This window comes from Chiloscyllium punctatum, chromosome 5, assembly GCF_047496795.1.
Source record: "Chiloscyllium punctatum isolate Juve2018m chromosome 5, sChiPun1.3, whole genome shotgun sequence".
Lineage (NCBI taxonomy): Eukaryota > Metazoa > Chordata > Chondrichthyes > Orectolobiformes > Hemiscylliidae > Chiloscyllium > Chiloscyllium punctatum.
The window spans coordinates 90,670,099-90,695,698 of NC_092743.1; the positions used below are offsets into that span (position 1 = coordinate 90,670,099).

The 25,600-nt window shown below is 40.0% G+C and overlaps 1 protein-coding gene across 7 annotated transcripts in view; it reads left to right on the forward strand.

The window, feature by feature from the left end:
- The window catches only part of LOC140477228 (arf-GAP with SH3 domain, ANK repeat and PH domain-containing protein 1-like), a 354,071-nt gene that overhangs the window by 57,475 nt on the left and 270,996 nt on the right, over positions 1–25,600 (forward strand). The window contains exon 1 of one of the 7 annotated variants that reach the window (XM_072570747.1): positions 23,041–23,119. The exons of the other annotated variants lie outside the window; for them this stretch is intronic. Within the exon in view, the coding sequence (XP_072426848.1) occupies positions 23,105–23,119 (15 nt within the window). The 5' untranslated portion in view covers positions 23,041–23,104. Of the gene's footprint in view, positions 1–23,040; positions 23,120–25,600 lie in introns of those variants that run through there. 7 annotated transcript variants of the gene reach the window in all.

The window sequence follows — 25,600 nt, forward strand, 5'->3', positions numbered from 1 at the left end:
ACCTCATTCTTTTCCAAAGGTTTATCAACCACTCATTTAGCTTGTAGTTCCTGGATTCATTCATACCACCCCATTTTAATAAGGTACCATATTAGCTGTCCTTTGGCATTTCTCCTTTGTCCAGAGAAAATCTAAATATTCATGTCAGGGGCCGTGCAATCTCTTCTTCCCTCCCTCAACTGGGTCCAGGGGCTAATCCAATTTTAAGGCTCCTAAACGGCTAATATCTTCTCCCTCTAATTGTAATTTGTGCAAGCGTATCATTGTCCTCTTGATGGCCATACAGCATTCTGCACTCATGAATTCTGATTTCAAGTAATCATTTATAACCTCACTTGTCTTCTGGCTCCTCGCAGTTTGCTACTCATCCCCCAATCAGCCCTACTTTTTCCATAATATACTTAAAATGCCTTTGATTTTTTTCTTTATTTTACCTGCCACTGTTTGTTAATGTTCCTTCTTCACTTAACTGTTTCATTTTTGAAGTAACCTCTGCACATTCCTGGGCTTCCAGTGTTTTGAGTCCTCTGTACCTCCCATTTTTTCTTCTATTTCCCATCTGTAATCCTATAAATTTCTTGGCATCCAGATCTCTCTTTGTTGGTCCCACTTGTCTTTCAAAGGAATGTGTTGGCTTTGCATTTCCACCCCCTATGCTTATGTAGATTTTACAGCAAGTGGCTGCTCATTGTCCACTTCGGTCAGATCCTGTTTTACCTCTCATGGTAGAATATCATAACTTGAACTTCACAATCTTAAATTCTTTAGACTAAAATCAAATAGTTACAAAGCTTTCATTAAGACATTGTTTTGGTTGGAGTGAGTCTTAAAGATGCCTAATTTCATATCCACTTGTATACATTTTTTGTTGTGACGTGATAACATTCAGATTTATCTTTGTTCAACTGTTCACAAAATATACATTTGTTGTGGCATCTCCTCTTCGACTTAGACTTGCTGTTCTCTCTTTCTGGAGATTGTTTCTGCATGTTTGCTTCAGAACTCTTGATTACCAGAGTAGAATAGTTAGAGAAGAAGGAATGATTATGTTGCTGGTAATCTGCTACTAGCCTTGAAAACACTTGTAGTTCTTGATACTTTGTGTAGTATCGTGTTCATCTAATTACGCTGGCGAATCTGCTGTCACTAGTCATTCCATGAATTGCATGCAGGCCTAGCTGCATTTTATTTGACAGCATTGATACTGAGAGTGAGAACATTGCAAACTGGAATTGGGATGTCATGTTGCAGCTTTACAGGAATTGATGAGGCCATTTGTAGAATACTTCATAATTTTGGTCACCCTGCTTTGGAAGGATGCTAAACTGAAGAGGGTGCAGAAGAGTTGCAAGATATTGTTGGAACTGGAGGTTGAATAACCTGGGGCTATTTTTCCTGGAGGATTGGAGGCTGAGGGGTGACCTCATAGAGATTTATAAAATCATGAGGGGCATGGATAGGATAAATGGACAAGGTCTTTTTTCCAAAGATAGGTGATTCCATAGGTCTAAGGTGAGAGGGGGAAGATATGAAAAGGACCTGAGGAGTGATGTTTCATACAGGGTGGTGTGTGAATGATACCAACTGCCAGAGAAAGCAGTGAAGGTTGGTATAATTACAATAATTTTTAAAAGGCATCTGGCTGAGAATATGAACAGGAAGGGTTTAGAGATATGAACTGAATGTTGGAAAATGAGACTGCCAGATTGGGATGTCAGGTTGGTGCAGACCAGTTGGACTGACAGGTCTGTTTTCATGCTGTATGATTCTGACTGTATATGACTTTCTATGCCATTAATCAGGACATTAATAAGTGGATAATTGAGGTCTTAATACAGATCTGTGTGGGCACCACTAGTCACTTCCTGAGAATCCGTTCTTACCTATTATCTCTGATTTCTGTCCTATCCATTCAGTCATTTTGCCAACCATGTCAGTATTCTGCCCTCAATTCTGTGGGCATCTGCTTTACTAAAGTCTCTAATGTGGGACTTTATGGATATCCAGAAGGTATTTGATATAGCCACATCTCAATTTCTTAAAATTAAGGTTTGTTGAGCATGACCGACCTTTCATGAATCTATGCTGGCTGTCCTTGATTGAGTGACATTTTCTTGTGTTCTGATACCTCAATGTAAGGTTAAAAGGGAAACGTGAACATGGAAAGCAAAATAGGGCAGTGAATTTAGCTGGGAAGGAGGCAAGGAGAGCTGATCTAGAGATGGTAATCATTTTGAGGATGAAGAAATGTACTTGTCTTTCTCACTGTTATTAGATTAGATATCCTACAATGTGCAAACAGGCTATTCGGCCCAACAAATCCACACCGAACATCCGAAGAGCAACCCGCCCAGACCTTATATTTACCCCTGATTAATGCACCTAACACTATGGACGAGTTAGCATGGCTGATTCACCTGGTCTGCACGTCTTTGGATTGTGGGAGGAAACCCATACAGACGCAGGGAGAATGTGTGGAGTTTGCACAGACGTCTGAGACAGGAATTGAACCCATGTCCCTGGCGCTGAGATAGCAGTGCTAGCCACTGTGCCACCCACACAGTGCTACCTCTGTCAATACTCTCAGGCATCACTATTTACTTTCCTGTGCTTCTACTTAGTGCACAATATGCAAGACTTTTGAAATGTCATAACTAGTCCAGAAGTAGCTTTTTCTCTCACTTGAGTTGCTTTATTAGCAACAGAAAAGCCTGAAAATAGCCAGCAGGTCCGGAAAAGTCTGTGGGGTCATTTTCATCAGAACTGTGCTAAAGATGTAACAGGAGTTTAATCTGAACTGAAGCAGTAGGAAATGTCAACAGTCAAAGTAGGGGATTCAGCTACTGATGCAAAACCAGGAAGGATTTATAAAAGCCACTCTTAAGAGAGAGTACAAAATAAGTCACAGCAAATCAACAATCTTTTAGTCACCATCTTCTTTTTTTTGTTGAAAGGTGGTTTTGAACAAAGTAAAAGATCAAACTTAGACATTTTCACATTGAAATACATCCATATGACTTCATTTTTTTTCTCTTTTAAAAGCTCCATTAAAGCTTTTGCTCGACAAATGTATCAAACAATTGAAGGGAGTTGTTGACCGTACCTGGCATTGTGAACATGTGCAGATGGAATAATAATCTAGTGCCTATCAGTAGCATTCTTCCTGGATCCCTCATTTATTTTGTAACAGGGTTTTGCTAGATTTTTTTTTAGAAGGTTGGACATTGTCTGGAATAATAGTCGTAATTGAGTTACACAACACGGAAACAGACCGTTTGCAACTTGTCCATGCTGACCAGATAACCTAAATGAATCTAGTTCCAGTTGCCAGCATTTGGCACATATTCCTCTCAACCTTTCCTATTCCTATGCCCATCTGGATGCCTTTTAAATCTTATATAATCAGCCTCCTCCATTTCCACTTCCTCTGGTAGCTCATTGCATACACACACCACCCTCTGCATGAAAACATTGTCCCTTAGGTTCCATGTAAATCTTTCCCCCCTCAAGCATATTCCCCTTAGCTTTGGGCTCCCCCACCCCAGGGATGAGGCCTTGGCTATTTACATATTCATGCTCATGATTTTATCAACATCTATTCGGTCACCCCTCAGCCTCTGTTCCAGAGAAAACAGACCATCTATTCATCCTCTCCCTATAGCACAAACCCTTGAAGCCTGGCAACATCCTTGTAATTTTTTCTGAAGCCTTTCAAGTTTCACATTACCTTTGCTGTAGCAGGGACACCAGAAGTGCACGCAGTATTCCAAAAGTGGCCTAACTAATGCTCCATGCAGTTGCAACATGACCACCTACCTCCTATACTCATTGCTCTGACCAATAAAGACAAGTATACTAAACACCACTTTCACTATCCGATCTACCTGCGACTCCACTTTCAAGAAACTATAAACCTGCCACTCCAAGGTCTGTTTGTCAGCAGCACTCCCCAGGACATTACCGTTAATTGTACAATTGATTTGCCTTTCAAAATGTAGCGCCTCGTATTTATCCAAATTAAACTACATCTGCCACTCTCCAGCCCAACTGATCAAGATCCCATTGTGCTCTGAGATAACCACCTTTGCTGTTCAGTACACCTCCAATTTTGTCATGTGCAAACTTACTACCTATACCTCCTGTGTTCACATCAAAATCACTTATATAAATGATGAAAAGTAGTGGACCCAGCACCGATGCTTGTGGCACTCCACTGGTCTCTGGTGTCCAGTCTGAAAAACAACCCTTCACCACCACCCTCTGTCTTCTACCTTTTTGAGCCAGTTCTGTATCCAAATGGCTAGTTCTCCCTGTATTCCATGAGATCTAACCTTGCTAACCAGTTTCCCATGAGGAACCTCGTCAGATGGTTACTGAAGTCCATATAGATGATGTCCACTGCTTGACCTCCTGAATTGTCTTTACTACTTCAAAAAACTTAATCAAGTTAGTGAGACGAGACTTTCCCCCACACAGCTATGTTGACCATCCCTAATCAGTCCTTCCCTTTCCAAACACATGTAAATCCTATCCCTTAGGATTACCACCCATATCAGGCTCACCAGTATATAGGTCCCTGCTTTTCTCTACACTTTTTTTAATATCCTACATAGTGACACCATGATAGCCAACTTTCAGTCTTCCACACCTTTGGCTATCAGTGATACAAAACTCTCAGCAAATGGTCCAGCAATCACTGCCTAGTTTCCCACAGAGTTCTTGGGTGCACCTAATCAGCTCCTGGGGATTTATTCACCCTTGCACATTTTAAAATGCCCCGCACCACCTCTGTGATATATGCACTTTGCAAGATGTAGCTGTTTATTTTTCCCACATTCTTTCTTCGTTATCTTTCTCTACAGTAAACATTGATGCCAAATACCTGTTTAGTATCTCCCTTATCTCTTGAGGTTCCACGCATAGGTGGCCTTGCTGATCTTTCAGGGGCCCTGCTCTCTCCCCAGTTACCCTTTTGATCCTTAATGTATTTGTAGAATTCCTTTGGATTTTCCTCAACCCTATTTGCCCAAACTATCTCATATCCCTTTTTTGCCCTCCTGGTTTCCCTCTTAAGTGTTTTGCTACTGCCTTCATACTTTTCTAAGGATTCACTTGATCTTTGTCTATACCTGACATGTTTCCTCCTTGTTCTAGACCAAAATCTCAATTTCTCTAGTCATCCAACATTCCCTACTGCTATCTTGCCCTTTACCTTAACAGGAACATACTGTCTCTGGACTCTTGTTATCTCATTTTTTAAGGCTTCCCATTTTCCAGCCATCCCTTTACCTGTGAACATCCTCCCCTACTCAACTTCTGAAAGCTCTTGCTCTCCAGTTTAGAACTTCAACTTTTTGATCTGGTCTGTTAGAGTCATAGACATGTACAGCATAGAAACAGACCCTTCGGTCCAATCTGTCCATGCCGACCAGATATCCCCACCCAATCTAGTCCTACCTGCCAGCACCCGGCGCATATCCCTCCAAACCCCTCCTATTCACATACCCATCCAAATGCCTCAAATGTTGCAATTGTATCAGCCTCCACCACATCCTCTGGCAGCTCATTCCATACCTGTACCACCCTCTGAAAAAGTTGCCCCTTAGGTCTCATATCTTTCTCCTGTCACCCTAAACCTGTGCCCTCTAGTTCTGGACTCCCCAACCCCAGGGAAAAGACTTTGGCTATTTACTCTGTCCATGCCCCTCAATTTTGTAAACCTTTTATAAGGTCAGCCTCCAATGCTCCAGGGAAAACAGCCTGAGCCTGTTCAGCTTCTCCCTATAGCTCAGATCCTCCAACCCTGGCAACATCCTTGTAAATCTTTTCTGAACCCTTCAAGTTTCGCAACATCTTTCTGATAGGAAGGAGACTAGAATTGCATGCAATATTCCAACAGTGACCTATGTTAGCTGGCCCCAAATGTATAATCCCTTTTTTATTTCTCAATTCTTGGACCAAGCAAGGATGAACATGTACTGTAACATAAGTTGCTAAGTTCAGATATTTTGTTGTGGTTATCTTGAGAAAGTTGACTTTAAACTTCAGGCAAGCAGAACAGACCAAGTCTGTATAATATTTGTACTTGAGGCTTTAATCACAGCTAATATCAATTTATAGGCATTCAAAATTGATTTGCAGCTCCTTGAATGATGTGTGTACTCAGCGGCCCATATCAAGTCTTACGCAATTTGCTTGAAGTCCAGAAGTACTCTTGAGGCACTGACACCAGACCCCGTTTTGGCATAATGGTACCCCCCTTACCTAGTAATGTCTTAATTCTATGGTGCTAATGCTGCAAAGCTGCAACTGTATTTTCTGCTAAGGGTTCTCCTGCAAAATGTGCTCCTCTGCATTTCAAAGTACCAAAGATCCAAACAGATTGGAAAGCTGCAAAGCATTCTACAAAGGAGGAGATCCGAATGCAATAAATTATAGCTGAATTCGCCTGCCAGTGTTGTGGGAACATGCGAGTGTCCGTTATTGGGGAGGTAATAGCAGGACATTGAGAAATTCGTTATCCTGTCGTGTTAAATTTTGAATTGGAAATCAGCTTTTACAAATTTAGTATTTCAGGATATAACTAGTGAAGTGGATAAAGGGAAACCAGAGGATGTGTATTTGAATATCCAAAAGGCATTTGATAATATGCTATATAAAATAGTACTGCACAAGATAAGAGCATAGTGTTTTGGAGTGATATCTTAGTGTGGGTAGAGGATTGGTTAACTAACAGGAAACAGGTTGGCAGACTGTAGTGGAGTGCTGCAGGGAGCAGTTCTTTCTCCTTTTTACATAGAATACATAATGAGTATGGTTGTATATTAATTGTTACCATACTCTTAAACAAATGGGCTAGACTAATTCGGAGAGCATGAGTTGAAACTTATTATTGTGACTGAAAATATCCTTCTTTTTAAAAAAGGAACTCAAGTGATATCAGTAAAATTGACTGTGAAGCTATCAGATTGTTGGAAAGACCAAACTGGTTCGTTCATGCTGTCTGAGAAGGGAATTATCATATTTCCTTGTTTAGTCTGTGACCATCATCTGAGGTCTTTCTGCCAAAGTTATTTGAGTCCGTTCAGTGATCGGACTCTTGTGGTACCTCATTGTGTGTAAATATCCTTACAATTAAGAGATGCCTTTTTGTTTTTGTTGTATAGTCAAACTTCAATGTTTTTGTTATCTTCACATGCTTCTGTACAGACCTAAAGTGCATTTGACTGTATGTATATAAAAATGAGACAGCTCTTTATGAATAAGTATATTTTTGAAATAAAAAAGTAACACTTCAAGAACGTCGTTGACTCAGAATTGCCTAGCGAAGTTGCTTGATAAGCCATTTGTTACAAATGGCCAACAAATAGAGGCTTTGTCAATGAAGGCAAAATCCCAAGAATGAGTAACTCAGATTACGCAGAATTAATCCAGGGATTAAGTCTGCATAGAGGCAAAAGGGTTTTAGTCTAGAAAAGTGTCATGTGGTGGTGCTGTCCTGTTTGGTATTTTATTTTGTGCATATCTTTTGGTTTTTTTTCTGCCTAGAATATTAAGACACCGGATTATGCTAATCTTAAATGTTAGTTCAGAAATTGAGAGGAACTGAAGAGAGATGAGATTTAGAGCAACAATTTTTAGAAATAGTTAGGAAACACTTGGTACTGGCAAGTAATGGTAAAGTATCTGAGGATAATATGCTGGTTTGTAGATTGTTTTGCAAGTTTTTAGACAGCAATCAAACCTTAATTGATGCATGATGTCAAGTGGGCAATGCCTTTTTTATTTAAAATTTCATATGGTAGCTTACAAAGCTGTGCAGTTTTCAGGAAACTTCAGAGAGCTGGACTTGAGCTACTGTGTGTCTGTATAAATTCAGAACTCAGTTCTGCAAGTAAATGGTTGATAGATTTATTGTTTCGTTTAGGTCGAGGTTTGACTAACAAATCTATCAGACTTATCCAATGAAATGCAAGAATTGGGATTGATCAACTGCCGTCTGAGTGGTAGTATAACAACTTTGAATGGCTAAGTAACTTCAGCTGAGTTCCTATGCACTTGATTCTATCGAACTGAAACCTATCACGAATGCAATTTGTGATAACTTACAGGTTTTCAAAAACAAGCTTGCTAACGTTTGTAATGCCTGTAAGGTATAACTTTATAACAGATTTATTTGAAGTTGAATATTTTCCAGTGTGGTGATGCTCCTTCTAACAAGGTTATCAAATCATCGAATCCTTACAGTTTGGAAATAGGCCATATGGCCCAACAAATTCACACCAACCCTCAGAATAACCCACCCAGACATGGACCCCCTACCCTATTACTCTGCATTTTCCCCTGACTAATGTTCCTAGCCTACACATCCCTGAAGACTATGGGCAATTTAACATTGCCAGTTCACGTAACCTGCACATCTTTGGACTGTGGGAGAAAACTGGAGCACCACACAGACATGGGGAGAATGTGCAAACTCCACACAGTTGCCCAAGGTGAAATGAACCTGGGTCCCTGGTGCTGAGAGGTAGCACTGCTAACCACAGACACCTTGGGTTTTTTTTTCCAGTGGTTGTAAAGACACTGGTTCAGGGGTGTCTAGGTTTGAAGGGTTTTAGGGCTATTTGATTATAGCTGACAGATACTCCCTCTGGCAAAAGGTTTTCAAGTTTTAAAAAAAACACTTGTACAATGAAAGGGGAGTGGCCATTCTCCCAGCTCAACTTTTCTCTGGTTTGGTATGGTTTTAGCAAGCAGTCAGTTGTGAAGCTGCTCAACCCAAAGAAGCAGGTCCATGCTGATCCTCTCTGACATCTCTCCTGTCAGAATCTGTTGGATTTCCCCTTTTTGTAAAGGAGTGTTTATGGGGATTGTTCCAAGTATTTGGAATAATTGGTTGGGTTTTTGCATAGGTTGTTCTACGTTTTTGTTTTTGTTTCATTCTGTAATTTTGTAAATAATGTTTTGTTTAAAACTAAGTAGTTGGGCCAGCTTCATCATTTCTGGGATATCCACTTTGCATCTTATTAAAACACTTAGCAAAGTTAGGGTCTGGGCTACATAATATTTTGAGGGGATCTGGCCTAGTCCATTACGCAAGGGACATTATTCTGTGTTTGCCTTAACACACCTCAGCTTTGAGGTTGCAAGTTGTGGACCCTGGCTAATCTCCAAGTCTCATTGGGCATTTAAAAATCTGTGGAAGTAGGCTGCTTTCAGTTTTAAGTAGTACAGATTTTCAAATGATGATGGTTAGCACCTTCTAAACTGGCAACCTCCATTGCCTAGAAAAAAGGTAGCTTATACAAGGTAACATTGGCTACAAATCCCCTTTGAGTCCCACACCATTATGCTTTGGAACTGTATTACTATTCCTTCACTCTTGCTGGGTCAAAATTGTGGAACTCCCTTTTAACAATAGTGTCCCTCCATGACTGAATTTCAACTAGTGTCCTATGAGAATAGTGCAACTGTGCTGTGAAATTTTGTCCAACAGTAATGAAAATCAATGTGAACTGAATATTACTTCATAATCTTAGAGGTAAAAACAATGACTGCAGATGCTGGGAGCCAGATTCCGGATTAGTGGTGCTGGAAGAGCGCAGCAGTTCAGGCAGCATCCATGGAGCTTCGAAATCGATGTTTTGGAAGGGCTTTTGCCCGAAACGTCGATTTCGAAGCTCCTCCGATGCTGCCTGAACTGCTGTGCTCTTCCAGCACCACTAATCCGGAATCAAAATCTTAGAGGTCTACAGCAAGGGGAAAAGGCCCTTTGGCCCATTGAGTCTGCACCAATCAAATAGCCACCTGACTTGACTTGCCCTACTTTCCAGCACTTATAGCCTTGTATGCATTATCATCTTAAACAATATTCTACATAAATTACAATTTTAAAACTTGTGTGGAAAAATAAACATCAAATTAAGTGTTGTACTGGCAGGCTATTGCAGAAATATTTCTGATAACGTACCTCTGCAAATTGACATTTTCAGCACTGACATGTGTTTTAAAAAAAAATAAGCAGGGTTATGTGCTGGTCAGTTGGGCAAGAATTGCACATGGTCTACTCAACAATTCATCCCCCATTGGAAAGGCTCTACACACACAAGCTCAATTTTCCACTAACTAGGAAATTGCAGTTTGCTCTGCATTAAATTTTAATTGTGTAATGGTTCAATTATTAAAAATTATACAAAGATATTGTTACCAATGTGAAATATCACTTGTGAAATTCAAAACCCTGAACTGAGATGTAGTGTGCAGAATGAATTTAAGGCTTTGAATATTTAGAAATTGCTGAGTTGATCTGATGTTTGAAAATGTCTGTGGAAATCGAAGACCTTGTATTTTTTTCTTGTGAATTTGAAGCATTAATACATTTGATCCTCCTCTTAACTTGTATGCGCAATGTTGCAAACCACTCTGGTAAAGCCGTAACCATAGTAAATGCAATTAAATGTGACATGAATGTAATCAATTCAGCTGAATAGATGTGTTGTGCTATTGTGTGCCTCATTGAAGTATGCAGTGTCCTTGAAATGGTTGGGGATCACTGCCCTTCATCCTAAAGAGTGGTTTAAGGCAGCAGCTCACCATCTCCTTCAGGACAATTAGGCATATGGATAAATGCTCTCTCAGCCTGTCATACTCTCCACTGCTGAACCAGTTTTTAATAAAAAGACCTCAACCAGATATTTTGTTTCTTATGTGCTTCGAATTCATTTCTCGATTAATAGTTATATTTCTATTTCTTGTGTTCATGTTCAAAAATTTGTTATCTTACTTTGTGTAAAAATAAGTCTTGAATTCGTCCAGTGCTTGACCAATGAATGTTTAAATCAGTTGAGTACTACTTAAGTGTAATTGCTGTTTGATATTCAAAACAAATGTTGCCAGTAACCTGACAATTGCTGTATTCATTATGCAGAATGAAAATGCAATAGAACAAACTGCTCAAGTTGCTTGAAATTTTTTTAAGTTAAATCCACTAGCTAATAGGCTACTTACGATATGGATTGTTTATTCAGTGCTGATAGTAATTTTTTTCTGAAGATATTTGAAATGCACATAAGTAATAAACAAATGAAAACAGGAGTTAAGCTTGTACATATGAAATTTATTCCTCCTTTTTTTTTCTTATGGGATATGTGTCTTTGGCTAAGCCGAGATGTATTGCCCATCCTGAATTGCCCAGAAAGTGGTTGAGTCTGCAGCATTACTGTGGGTCTGGAGTCACAGTAGGGCAGATCAGGAAAGGATGACAGATTTCATTCTCTGAAGGACATTGAAACAGATGAGTTGTTTTTTCTGGTGAGTGGTTTCATGATCACCATTAGACTCTTAATTCCAGATTCTTTTTATTGAATTCAAATTCCACAATGTGCAATGATAGGATTTGGGCCTTAGTCCTTAAGAACACAAACTGAGTTTTTGGATTGATAGTCTAATAATACCGCTAGGCTGTTGTTTCCCACCAGTATGGTGCTCATTGTTTTGATAAGTTTTGAATGTATTGTTTCTTTTCAAATTTCTGCTTATGTTTTCTGCAGCTACTATGTTTAAAAGCCTTAAATTGGTAGCAGCAAAATCCAATGTACTTTAATAGACATGCAGGAGGCTGGAGGAACCCAGCAGGCCAGGCAGCATCAGGAGGTAAAGTCTAAAGAAGGGTTACACCTGAAACATCAACTTCACCTGATGCTACCTGGCCTGTGTTCTTCCAGCCTCCTGCTTGTCTACTTTGGATTCCAGCATTTGCAGTTTGTTTTGTCTCTAACCAAAGTACTTGAAATAACCCAACACCAAACCACAGATGACATCTTAGTGGCTGTGATATCCAGTCTCTGACCAATTAGTCTGGGTTCAGCTGTTAACATGGTTGACCACAGCATTCTCTTACAATGCTGCTCTTTTTCACCTGCCCGTGCGTCCTTGTGGACTGCTACTATCCTGCGTTGGCTTAAGAGTGCTTTATGCATCAAGGACAATGGTTTGAATTGTAATGACAATATATTGTTCTCTTGCAGTTTGTTAACAAATTATTCTTTATACCATCCTCTGAAAGGTAAAAAGAATTCGCATGTAACCTATTAGTTCACAAATTTGCATTAATGTAATGAACTTTTTATTATCCAGCACCTATAAGACCAGGAGTGCGCTGATTGATCAAATATTCTGGATAATCAAGAGTTCTACATAATCAACATAAAAATACACTAGTAAAAGCAATGTGGGGGTATAAACATCCTTGTTATAATCTATTTACAGCATCAATCACTTTAATAATGCAACTTTACACGTGCTATCGTAAGGACAGACTGACGGGCAGAGGGTGTGGGGTGGCGTTGTTGGTAAGGGAGGATATTCAGTCCCTTGCGTGGGGGACCTAGAGTCAGGGGATGTAGAGTGTGTGTGGATAGAGCTGTGAAATACTAAGGGTAAAAAGACCCTCTTGGGAGTCATCTACAGGCCCCCAAACAGTAGTCTGGATGTTGGATGTAAGTTGAATCAGGAGCTGAAATTGGCCTGTCGCAAAGATGTTACTACAGTTGTTATGGGGGATTTTAACATGCAGGTAGACTGGGAGAATCAGGATGGTATTGGACCTCAAGAAAGAGACTTTGTGGAGTGCCTCAGAGATGGATTCTTAGAGCAGCTGGTGCTGGATCCAACCAGGGAGAAGGCAATTCTGGATCTGGGATTGTGTAATGAACCAGAATTGGTCAGAGACCTAAAAGTGAAGGAGCCATTGGGAAGTAGTGACCATAAAACATTAAGCTTCAATCTGCAATTTGAGAGGGAGAGGGTACAGTCGGAAGTGACAGTACTTCTGTTGAATAAATGGAACTATGGAGCTATGAGGGAGGAGCTGGCCAAAGTTCAATGGTGCAATACCTTAGCAGGGATGACCATGGAGGAACAATGGCGGATATTTCTGAGTATAATGCAGAAGTTGCAGGATCAGTTCATTCCTAAAAGGAAGAAAGATCCCAGGAGGAGGTATGGACGGCCGTGGCTGATGAGGGAAGTTAAGAAACATAAAGTTAAAAGAGAAAAAGTATAACATAGCAAAGATAAGTGGGAAAACTGAGGACTGGGAAGCTTTTAAAGAGCAACAGAGGATTACTAAGAAGGAAATACGCAGAGGAAAAATGAGGTACGAAGGTAAACTGGCCAATAATATAAAGGAGGATAGTAAAAGCTTTTTTAGGTATGTCCAAGGCAAAAAAATGGTTAGGACTAAAATTGGGCCCTTGAAGACAGAAACAGGGGAATATATTACGGGGAACAAAGAAATGGCAGAAGAATTAAATGGGTACTTCAGATCTGTGTTCACTGGGGAAAACACAAGCAATCTCCCTGAGGTAACAGTGGCTGAAGGACCTGAACTTAAGTGAATTTATATTTGCCAGGATTTTGTGTTGGAAAGACTGTTAGGTCTGAGGTTGATAAGTCTCCAGGGCCTGATGGTCTACATCCCAGGGTACTGAAGGAGGTGGCTCGGGAAATCGTGGATGCGTTGGTGATTATTTTCCAGAGTTCGCTAGATTCAGGGTCGGTTCCTGAGGATTGGAGGGTGGCTAATATTATACCACTTTTCAAGAAAGGTGGGAGAGAGAAAGCAGGAAATTATAGGCCAGTAAGTCTGACCTCAGTGGTGGGAAAGATGCTGGAATCTATTATAAAGGATGAAATTACGGCACATCTGGATAGTAGTAACAGGATAGGATAGTCAGCATGGATTTATGAAGAGGAAATCATGCTTGACTAATCTTGAATTTGAGGATGTAACTCTGAAGATGGACAAGGGAGATCCAGTAGATGTAGTGTACCTGGACTTTCAGAAAGCTTTTGATAAAGTCCCACACAGGAGGTTAGTGAGTAAAATTAGGGCGCATGGTATTGAGGGCAAAGTACTAGATTGGATTGAAAATTGGTTGGCTGATAGGAAACTAAGGGTAGTGATAAACGGCTCCATTTCGGAATGGCAGACAGTGACCAGTGGGGTAACGCAGGGATCCGTGCTGGGACTGCAGCTTTTTACAATATATGTTGATATGGAAGATGGTATCAGCAATAACGTTAGCAAATTTGCTGATGATACAAAGCTGGGTGGCAGGGTGAAATGTGATGAGGATGTTAGGAGATTATAGGGTGACCTGGACAGGTTAGGTGTGTGGGCAGATGCATGGCAGATGCAGTTTAATGTGGATAAATGTATGGTTATCCACTTTGGCAAGAACAGGAACGCCGATTATTACCTCAATGGAATCAATTTAGGTAAAGGGGAAGTACAGAGAGATCTGTGTGTTCTTGTACACCAGTCAATGAAGGCAAGCATACAGGTACAGCAGGTAGTGAAAAAGGCTAATAGCCTGTTGGCCTTCATCACAAGAGGAATTGAGTATAGAAGCAAAGAGGTGCTACTGCAGCTGTACAGGGCCCTGGTAAGACCACACCTGGAGTACTGTTTGCAGTTCTGGTCTCCAAATTTGAGGAAAGACATTCTGGCTATTGAGGGAGCGCAGCGTAGGTTCACGAGGTCAATTCCTGGAATGGCGGGATTACCTTACACTGAAAGACTGAAGCAACTGGGCTTGTATACCCTCGAGTTTAGAAGACTGAGAGGGGATCTGATTGAGACATAGATTATGAAAGGATTGGACACTCTGGCAGCAGGAAACACGTTTCCGCTGATGGGTGAGTGCCGAACCAGAGGACACAGCTTAAAAATACGGGGTAGACCATTTAGGACAGAGATGAGGAGAAACTTCTTTACCCAGAGAGTGGTGGCTGTGTGGAATGCTCTGCCCCAGAGGGCAGTGGAGGCCCAGTCTCTGGATTCATTTAAGAAGAGTTGGATAGAGCTCTCAAAGATAGTGGAATCAAGGGTTATGGAGATAAGGCAGTAAGAGGATACTGATTAGGAATGATCAGCCATGATCATATTGAATGGTGGTGCAGGCTAGAAGGGCTGAATGGCCTACTCCTGCACCTATTGTCTATTTATTTACCTTAAATAAAATTTTACTGGCAGAGAGCCTTCTCATTCGCACAGTCAACTGACTACTGGAACGTCTTGGTAGATCACTATTTGAGGAGAAATTGAATCGACTGTTTTTATTTTGTGACCATTGAATTGAACAAGTATATTTACAATGAGTGCTGGTTAAAACAAAGCTTGCTGCACTTTAAATTTAAGACTTTTGAATTAGTTAGGAGAGGAAACTCTATTCGAACCCCTCATTTGAAAACCATTTATCAGGTCATTACTGTATTGGGAGGAGTTGTCTGACTTGTCCAATCGCTGAAGTCTCGTATAATCCCTGTTTATAGCCCAAGTTGTTCTTGTGCTGTAGCTCAGGTCCCTCTGGTGATCATTATGTTCTGACATGATCGCTCGTTTTCGGTTTCTCTGCATACACATTCAAGTAATCCACACAAGTTTTTAAAAGACATTTTATCAATTGTTTGGCCACCGTTTTAAAGAAAATAATAGTTTTAGGCTAAAAATGGTGCAAAATATTAATGTGACCATCTGGGGCATTGCATTATTTGAATTAAGGAGTTTTTTTTCTTAGGCAGTCTCAGGATGCAGGATGTTTGGAGGGATATGGGCCAAGTGCTAGCAGGTGGGACTAGTTTAATTTGGGATTATGGTTGGCATGGACTGGTTTGACTGGAAGGTCTGTTTCTGTGCTGTATTGCTTCCACTGCAGTTCTGTTGGTTTGGACTTTGCTATGTTTGGGGCAGGTGTGCTTCAAGATTTGGTTAGACGATTGGTTGGAGGCTTATGCGTGCTCTCCCATGCCTTGACTTTGCTTCTGCAATATTTCTGATAAAATTTGTTGTTGAATGCCTCCTTGAATTAAACATTTCCAGTTTGATTAATCATGTGTCTACATTTTGACTTCACTTGTGATGCTTTGAGTTTTAATACATATTATAGTCAAGGTGTTGGGAGATACAAAACCTTAATGCTGTGGTATCACTTGTTTGTTTCATATCTCTTTTTTTTTTTGTCTTTGGGGGAAGTGTTCAAAAATCTAGCAGACTGTTTACCTACTTGTTGAGCAACATCATGAATGCTTGTTCTGTGACCAGTGAAGTCCTGGAGTAGAATTTGAGCTGGGAATTATGATTTGGAAACAGGTGCTCTTCATTGCCAGTACTGAAGGCTGGTCACAATGAGCTTTTTGAAAGTTATTTCCATTATAATTAGGCATTCATTATTTGAAATGTTGATGGGATAGCATGTAGAACGTAGAATAATACAGCACAGGACAGGCCCTTCGGCCCTCGATGTTGTGCCGACCTGTGAACTGTTCTCCGCTTGCTCCCCTACACTATCCCATCATCCATGTGCTTATCCAAGGATTGTTTAAATCTCCCTGATGTGGCTGAGTTGACTACATTGCCAGGTGCGGCATTCCACATCCATACCACTCTGTGTAAAGAACCTGCCTCTGACATCTGTCTTAAATCTATCACCCCTCAATTTGTAATTATGTACCCTTGTACAAGCTGATGTCATCATCCTAGGAAAAAGACTTTTACTATCTACCCTACCTAATCCTCTGATCATCTTGTATATCTCTATCAAATCCCCTCTTAGCCGCCACCTTTCCAACGAGAATAGACCCAAGTCTCTCAGCCTTTTCTCATAAGACTTATTCTCTGTTCAGTTCCGTGAGGGAAAATGCTAATTTTAAGGGGAAAAAGTTCCTGTTTTGTCATGCGGTACCATCCGTATGTTGAACTTCCAAGGAAATTGCGATCTGATTCGTAACTACTTAAACTGCACATACAGTAGTCATCTCTAAGTTTGTATAAAGATTTTAGCTCTGGTGCCGGTTGTCCTGTTTGTGAGTATATTTGCTGAGTTGGGAAGTTGATTTGCAGACATTTCCGCCCGCTGTCTAGGTGATATCTTCAGTGCTTTGGCTTCTCTGAAGCACTGCTGTACTGTGTATTCTGGAATTTATTTGGTTACATTTCTGTTGCTTGCGGTTGCCGGTTCTGGTTGTTCATTGTAGTGGCTGGTATATTGGGTCCAGGTCAAAGTGCTTGTTGAAGTCTGTGGCTGAGTGCTATGCTTCTAGAAAATCTCTGGCTGTCCAATGTTTAGCTTATCCTATGAATGTTTTGTCACAGTTGAATCGTGGTCCTGTCATCTGTGTGAATGGCTATTAGGGACTGCTGATTGTGGCGTTTAATGGCTAATTGGTGTTTGTGGATGAGGATTGCTAGTTGAAATCACCACACCTAGACCCAATATACCTGTCACTACAATGAAGGACTGGAACTGGCAACCAGAAGCAGCAGAAACTGAACCAAATAAATTCCCTGAGAGAGAGTACAGCAGTGCTTCATAGGAGGCTCCAAAGCACTGAAGATATCACCTCGATATGAGACACATTGTCTGCAAATCAACTTCCCTGCTCGGCGAACATACCCACACAGTTATCTAAGATTTTTTTCTTCCCTCATATATGGTATTTTTCATAGATTTGAACAGATTTCTTTGCAGCAGATCAGGATGGAGGAAAGAAAAGTAACTTGAGTTTGTCATTTAGTCTATGTTGCAGAATGTTTCTTTGGAAAATTGAAATGTGTTAGATGTATTTCATCTTTTGAAGTTGCATCATCTATTTTTACCTAGCTGATTTTGAGCTTCAAGATCTGCAGTTATTTTTCAGTGGCACATTCAGTGTTTATTTTGATTTGTTTATTAATGTTACCCAATTTCTTTTGGATTGAGAGGCTTAGTTGTATGATTTGAAGAGAATTTGCCCAGGCAAAAGTGTATTTTTAATAGGCAGTGTAGTTTTAATTCCTTGAAGCATGGTCGCTGTTGGTCCATTCCTGAACTCCATTTTATCAGCTTTTTCTTTGTATGTCAGAATACCTCTTTAAATAAAATTCAAAATCCCAGTCTTGAAAGTGTCATTCGTTCCTGCACCTGTCTAACTACATATTTATTCATCTGCCAATTACACTGTAACAGATCATAACAGCATCTGTTACAACAGTAACATTATTGTTCGTGGAATTGCAGTAGTAGGCAAACCTTTTTATGAACTAAGTTTATTGCTCAACCCGAGTCATTCTTGAAGGTGTTTGTGAACTGCTGCAGTCCATGTGCTATAGGTAGATCCACCATGTTAGGGAATTCCAGGATTTTGACTCTGACTCTGACGCTGAAGGAATGGTGATATATTTCCAAATCAGAATGGTGAGTGATTGGGGGAGGACCTTGCACTTGCTGGTGTTCCCATGTATCTGCTGCTGTTCTTCTTCTTGGAGATGGTCACAGGTTTAGAAAGTGCTGTCTCAAATCTTTGAATTACTGAAGTACTGCGACTGAGCATTGGTGATGGAGGGAATGAATATTTGTGGATATGGTGTCAATCAAGTGGGCTGTGCTTCTGTCTTCCTGTATCTTTGTTTAAAACTCTGGAACCAAAATGCTACACAATTTGTAACTTTTTTTCACAAGTCCTTTGTAATTGTAATAAAACTTTCATTAGTTTATTTATTTTCCATTCCCCTTGACAATAAATAGAAATGCTCCCTTTGCCTTGCAAATCAGTTTCTCTATCTGAACAGTAGCTATTATTCATACCAGAAACTCTCGTCCCTCTGCACCATTTAAATAGTGTTTTTTTTATTTCTCTGCCAAACTGGGCAAGTTGATGTTTTTCTGCATTCATATTCCATCTGCTAAATTTTTGTTTACTTGTCTTTGCAGACTCTTTCTCTACCTCCTTTTGGCAACTTGCTTTTCCTAATCTTGCATTTGGTTCTTTGGTCGTAATCATATGAAACATCTGTGATATAAATTATAAATAGTTCAAATCCCAAAATGAACCACTAGCATTATTTTGAGTAAGCTGTCGTATTTCTGTTTCCTGTTGGCTAACCAATCCTTTATGGTAAAATGTTACCCACTAGCTCGTGTTGTTGATTAATTCTGTCAAATTACTTGTAGGTCTGGAATAGCTTGCTCCTTTTGTTAATTGTAAAATATGCTGGTCTAAAAATAGTCCTGAATACATTCTGTGAACTCATTTTCAAGGTTACTATTGCCAATCTCATTTGCTGGGTTTACATGTAAATTTAAAATCCTCTATTTTTCTGTGTAACTAAGAGCTCTTGTCCAAATGGCTGTCACCTTCCTTGCTTAGGGTATCTGCTCTGGGTTGGGGAGGAGCATGCAGCACCAGTTGGAGGAGCAAGATTCAGCTGTTACGGTACCTTTTGGGTAAGTGATATAGAAGTGGGAAAGAGATTTTGACCAGGAATCATGAGCATACAGGGGCTTAATTTAAAAAAACTCAACAAGATAATCTTTGGATGAGTACATGAGCTGCAAACATTCTTGTACAGTAAATAGGATTATAGAGATTAATGTGTGGCTCAAAGACTGACGTTGGAGAAATATTTCAACTCAGCACACTGACGTGAGTATTAAGCAAAGTTGGCTGTACTATTGGAACTGACTTCACCTGAACTGTGCTGGGATCAGTGTTTTGATGTGTGTTCTAGTTGGGGCATCTTTGTCCTTGAAGTCTAATTGTCTTGCAAGGTCAACATGGCATTTGCTCCCTATTTGCTTGCTATGGCACCAGCTTTGTTCCTGCAATGGGTACCAAATGCTGCTGAACATAATGTTGCTTCTGTTTTAAAAACAAAAATCTTTATAGGAGGGGTAATGCAACTTGAATTCCAACATCGTGCAGACTGAAAAAAAAAGACTTCATATGCTTGATGATAGGGGGCACTTATGAAAAGCATTTCTTATGTACCCAAAGGACCATTTGGAATTGGAGGAGTGAGTTACTTAACAGATTATCTTTTTGATAATAAATAGGATAGACTGACCCAACAGACTTAACTTGTACAAGGCATTAAAATCTTGAAAAAAACCTGAAAGGAAAATGGTGCAGATTCTAGAGATGCTGATCACTTCTCTATGGAGGTGGTCAGTTATGTGGAGAGGTCATATTGCTTCATGATTTCTTTTCATAGGTTTAAATATATATTAACGGTGACTGCATAATTATGTTTGAAGCACTTTAACATGACATCTTCATCTTTTAGATACTTGATAGCTTTTTTGAATAGGTCACCGATTGATAGAATACTTCTGAATGTGAAATAACATTATTCTCCAGGAATAAAATTACTTTTTGTTGAAGCAGAAGCTATCATGCCTTCCGCAAAAGATAAACTACAGATGGGAATTTAAAGTAAGTAGCCAATTACATACTGTACCCAGGTAAAGGTCAAGTCCAAGTAAGGAAATAGAATTTAAAATAAATAGATTTGTTTCTGGTCTCTTCTAGTTGGCATGCAAACATATGGGAAATTGCTGCAAGGCTTTTTCTTCAGTGTGAATTTTGTACAGGCTTTATGACTGACCATGGGCATTTAAAAGTGCTGGTATTCTGTGATAGTCACCATTATTTTCAGAACTGAATCTTAAACTGCCTGTTGCAAGTAATAGTTGAAGTGATGTCAAGAATAATGGGCTGGATAGCTCTTTTTACAAAAGGAGTGTTCTGCATTGAAGCGATTCTGCTGAGAGCACCTTCAGAAATGGGAGGCTACTTCTATTCAGACTATTCAATGATGCAGAACTGTTGGAGGAAGGTAAATCTTTCTCAGCAATTAGCTGCTGTTTTCTGAAAGTTTAAAACTCCAGGAAGCTACTTTACACTTAAATTCTCAGGAAGTAAAATAAGTATGATACTAAGAGGGTAGGGTGTGGGTGAGAAACCTGGTCCGTCAGGGGAAGGCAGAAACATGTCTGACAACATGGAATGAGTCTATTGGGACCTAGGTTGGAATTGGCGATTAAGTCAGTTGAATAGCTACTCGGGAGTTAATACTATATATTTATGAATCTTAACTTGCCTAACTGTCTACTTAATTTAACTTCACTTAAAATTAGTGAATTAATTTTTTGAAGGGTTCCACACCTAAAGGATTTTCAAGTTCCTGGCCAATTCCTTTGGTGTCCACTATGATGGGCATTCTGCAGGTTTCCCTGATGCAACTCCAGCCTACACTGGAGTGATGAGTGTCAGGCCATTCATTGGAAAATCTATTATTTTCTATAATTACTTGCATCAGTTGAAGGATCCATTTAATAGCTTGGTTGACCAGAATCCTGTACAGTATTTAATTTCTCACTTAAGCACTGCTAACCTATTCTGGAGCCAACAATTTATAGATTATTTTCTTACCTGCTGATATTACTCTCATCAATTAGGTTAGATGAGGCTTGTACATAGCGCACAGATTTTTGCATATTGTATTGATAGTTGTGGTGATTGTTAACTGAAGTGGAAGCAGTTTAATTGTGATGTAGCAAAACAGGCAGTATGATTGGTGAGCATCACCATCAATTCCTGAAACAGATTCTTGATACCAAAGCTATAACAAATATAAAAATAGTTGAGATCCATCCTTGAGCTCTTGAACTAATTCCAAATGACTAACTGACCATCAGCATCCTTCCAGATTCCCATTTTAGCTGATATTTGTGGCTATCTTTAGATTCTGTCCCAATTTCCTTTGTCAGCTGTCATCACGCATATCTTCAAGAAACTACCTTTGACTCTCTTTTTGCAATCTGTCCTATCATTACCCTCAGTTGAGAAAGGGCATTGCAGAGACATGGTTGCAAGGGGTTCAGGGCTGGTAGTTAAATATTGAAGGATTTACAACTTATCAAAAAGACAGGAGTTCGCCAGTTTATTAGAAATGATAGTAAAAGTTTCATTCAATACATAATAAAAAAAGAGAGGCAAAAGTAGACACTGAGCCGCTCCAAATTGATGCTGGAAAGTTAGTGATGGGAGATAAAGGAATAGCTCAAGAACTTAGTACTTTTACATCAGTCTTCACAGTGGAAGACATGAGTAATATCACAACAATTAAGGAGAGTCAGGGTGCAGAGTTGAGTATGGTATCCATTACAAAAGAGAATGTGCTGGAAAAGCTAAAAGGTCCAAAAATTAATAAATCTCTTGGCCCCAATGGGCTACATCCTAGAGTTCTGAGGGAGGTGGCTGAGGAAATAGCGGAGGCATTGGTTGTGATCTTTCAAAAGTCACTGGAGTCAGGAAGCATTCTAGATGATTGGAAAATCGCTGTTGTAACCTCCTTGATCAAGACAAAATATGGAAAATTGTAGGCTGATTAGCCGAACCTCTGCTAAAATTCTAGAATCCATCGTTCAGGATGAGATTTCTAAATTCTTGGACGTGCAGGGTCGGATTAGAACAAGTCAGCATGTATTTAGTAAGGGGAGGTCGTGCCTAACAAACCTGTTAAAATTCTTTGAAGAGGTAACAAGTAGGTTAGACCAGGAAATCCAGTGGATGTTATCTAGACTTGCAAAAGGCCTTTGATAAGGTGCCTCATGGGAGGCTGCTGAGTAAGGTGAGGGTCCGTGGTGTTCAAGGTGAGCTACTGGCATAGATTGAGGATTGGTCTCTGACAGAAGGGAGAGAGTTGGGAATAAAGGTTCTTTTTAGGAATGACAGCCATTGACAACTGGTGTCCCACAGGGTTCACTGGGGCTGCAGCTGTTCACCTTATTAACGATCTGAATGAAGGGACTGGAGGCATTCTGGCAAAGTTTGCAGATATGAAGTTAGGTGGACAGGCAGGTAGTGCTAAGGAGGTGGGGAGGCTGCAAAAGGATTTACAGTTTAGGAGAGTGGTCCAGGAAATTGCTGATGAAATTCAACATGAGCAAATGTGAGATCTTGCACTTTGGGGGGGGGGGGGGGGGGGGAAAAAGAATAAAGGCATGGACTATTTTCTAAGCGGTGAGAAAATTCATATAGCTGAAGTAGAAATCGATCTGGCAGTGTTGGTCCAGGATTCCCTAAAGGTTAACTTGCATGTTGAGTCCATGATTAAGAAAGCGAATGTAATGATGTCATTTTATCTCTAGGGTTGGAATATTAAAGCAGCGATGTGCTTCTGACACATACTAAAGCTCCATTTAGAACAGTGTTCAGTTTTGGGCCCCACGCTTCAGGGACGACATGCTGGCAGTGGAGCACGTCCAGTGGAGATTCATGGATGATGCCTAGAATGGTAGGTGTAACATGATGAACTGTTGAGGATCCTGGGATTGTATTCGTTAGAGTTTAGAAGGTTGAGGGGAGATCGAATAGAAACTTAAGATAATGCATGGCTTAGGGTGGATATTGGGAAGTTGTTTCTGTTAGGTGGGGAGACAAGGACCCATGGGCACAGTCTTAGAATTAGAGAGGGTTAATTTAGAATGGAAATGAAGAGACATTTCAGCCAGAGTGTGGTGGGTCTGTGGAATTCATTGCCACGGAGTGCAGTGGAAGCTGGGATGTTAAATGTCTTCAAGGCAGAGATTGATAGATTCTTGATCAGGTAAGGAATTGAGGCCTATAGAGAGTGTGGGTACGTGGAGTTGACATGCTCATTAGCCATGATTAAATGGTGGAGTGGACTTGATGGGCTGAATGACATTACTTCCACTCCTATGTCTTATGGTCTTAGGGAGATTTTGAATGCACTGGTACCTCCCCAGTATAAACTACTCTGCCAGAACTCCGCGTGAATCATTTCAATCACGTTTTAGTTTCCGTGTATCATGCTAGAACATGTATGATTCCAACTGATGGATACTACTATGGCGGCACTTATGAATTGAGCTTGGTTCAATTGTAACAAACTAAAAATATGTCTCTAACTCTCCTTGGAAAATGTAATTTTTTTAAAAAAAAACTACTACTTCAGTTCAGGGTAAGCCAGTCACTGAAGTACAACCTGCTTGGAGAGAAACTCAACTCTTTTCTGAACTCTGGTCCTAATTATTCTTAGTCAAAACTCCTGATTTCTGAACTGAAAATGGTTTGTGTTTGTTCTGTCATAAACTAACCCTTCAGAAGTTCTAGCAGGCCTTTGGCATGTCACATAATCTTCAAATCATTGTTCCAGAATAGTTTTGACCCTTTTAAGAAAAAACTACACATCACTGACTACTGTTTGTCTGCCTATTTAAAGCAATCCAAATTCTGAAATTTTTTTGCATGCTTTTCATGGGAGTCACAGTATATAATTTGTGACTTAAGGTATCCATTGTTCCTTTGCAACCTGTCTGCAGCCATTGGCACATTTGATTGCACTATCCATTTAATGCTGCTTCAGTGACATTCATTGGGTGGTCCTACACCGGTCACATTCCACTCTTAACTGTCAAGTTATAGCTAAAGAACCACTTGCAATGGCCTCGGTCTTTGCAGTTACCTTGCATTTCCCTTAAGAATTTTTCTTAATTCTCTCAAAATTGCGATATTCTATAAATGTCATTTTACATGTGCACTGTTGATGCCAGCAGTACCTTGTAGCTGTTGCTTGTGATCCCTGTAATAATCTTCAAATTGTTAACTGCTTATCCAGTACAGGTGTATTCATTGGGTATTTCAAAAGTCATTTTCTAATCCCCTTCCCTTTTCTACCCTAAACCTAACAATACCAATGGTGATAAAAACCAAAAGAACTGTGGATGCTGTTAAATCAGAAACAAACTGACATTGCTGGAAGACTCCATTCTGAGGAAGGCTCACCACACCTGACTCTCAACTTGAGTTCTGACAGCATCCATGGAGATAAATCAGAGTTTTTTTGTTTCTGATTTACAGTATCTCAGTTCTTTTTAATTTAGTATTGAGTCCAGTGTTGATACCTGCTTGATGCTGAACCAGATTTTGGTAACATTGGTGTCATGTTGGATACACAGATGAGCTTCAGATTAATAACCATACTGTTATGGTTGTCTTCCACCTTACTTTGCCTGAATTCACCATTTGCTAAACTCTCATCTTTGCCTTTTATCTCTTGATTTGACTCTGCCAATACACTGCCTTTTATTTTCCCCTTTTAATTTGTGCCATATATGAAGATCTGAACTTAGCATTATTTCAGCTTTGTGACAATTTCCGTTCTCTTACTTTTGCAAATGTTTTCAAAGTAATAATCTTTACTTATTGAGATCTGTTAACTAGTTTGGAGAAGATTTTGTAGCTCTGGTTTAGCTTCTAGATGTAAGTTTGCTCGCTGAGCTGGAAGGTTCATTATCAGATGTTTCACCACCATACTAGGTACATTAGTGAGCCTCTGGATGATGCACTGGTGTTAGTGACCAGCTTTCTATTTGGTTTTGGGTTTCCTTGGGTTGGTGATATCATTTGCTGTTCTTTTTCTCAAGGGGTGTTAAATGGGGTCCAAGGCGATGTATTTGTTCCAGTTGGAATGCCATGCTCTTATGAGTTCTCGTGCATGTCTGTTTGTCTTGCCCTAGGATGGATGTTTGTATCCCAGTCGAAGTGGTGTCCTTCCAATATCTATGTATGTAAGGATAGTAGTGAGAGTGGGCCATGTCTTTTTGTGGCTAGTTGATGTTCATGTATCCTGGTAGCTAGTTTTCTGCCTGTTTGTCCAATGCAGTGTTTGTTACAGTGAGTGACATTCATATTGGTTGTGTGTATAGGGTCTTTCAGGTTCATCAGCCACTGTTTAAGTGTGTTGTTAGCTGTA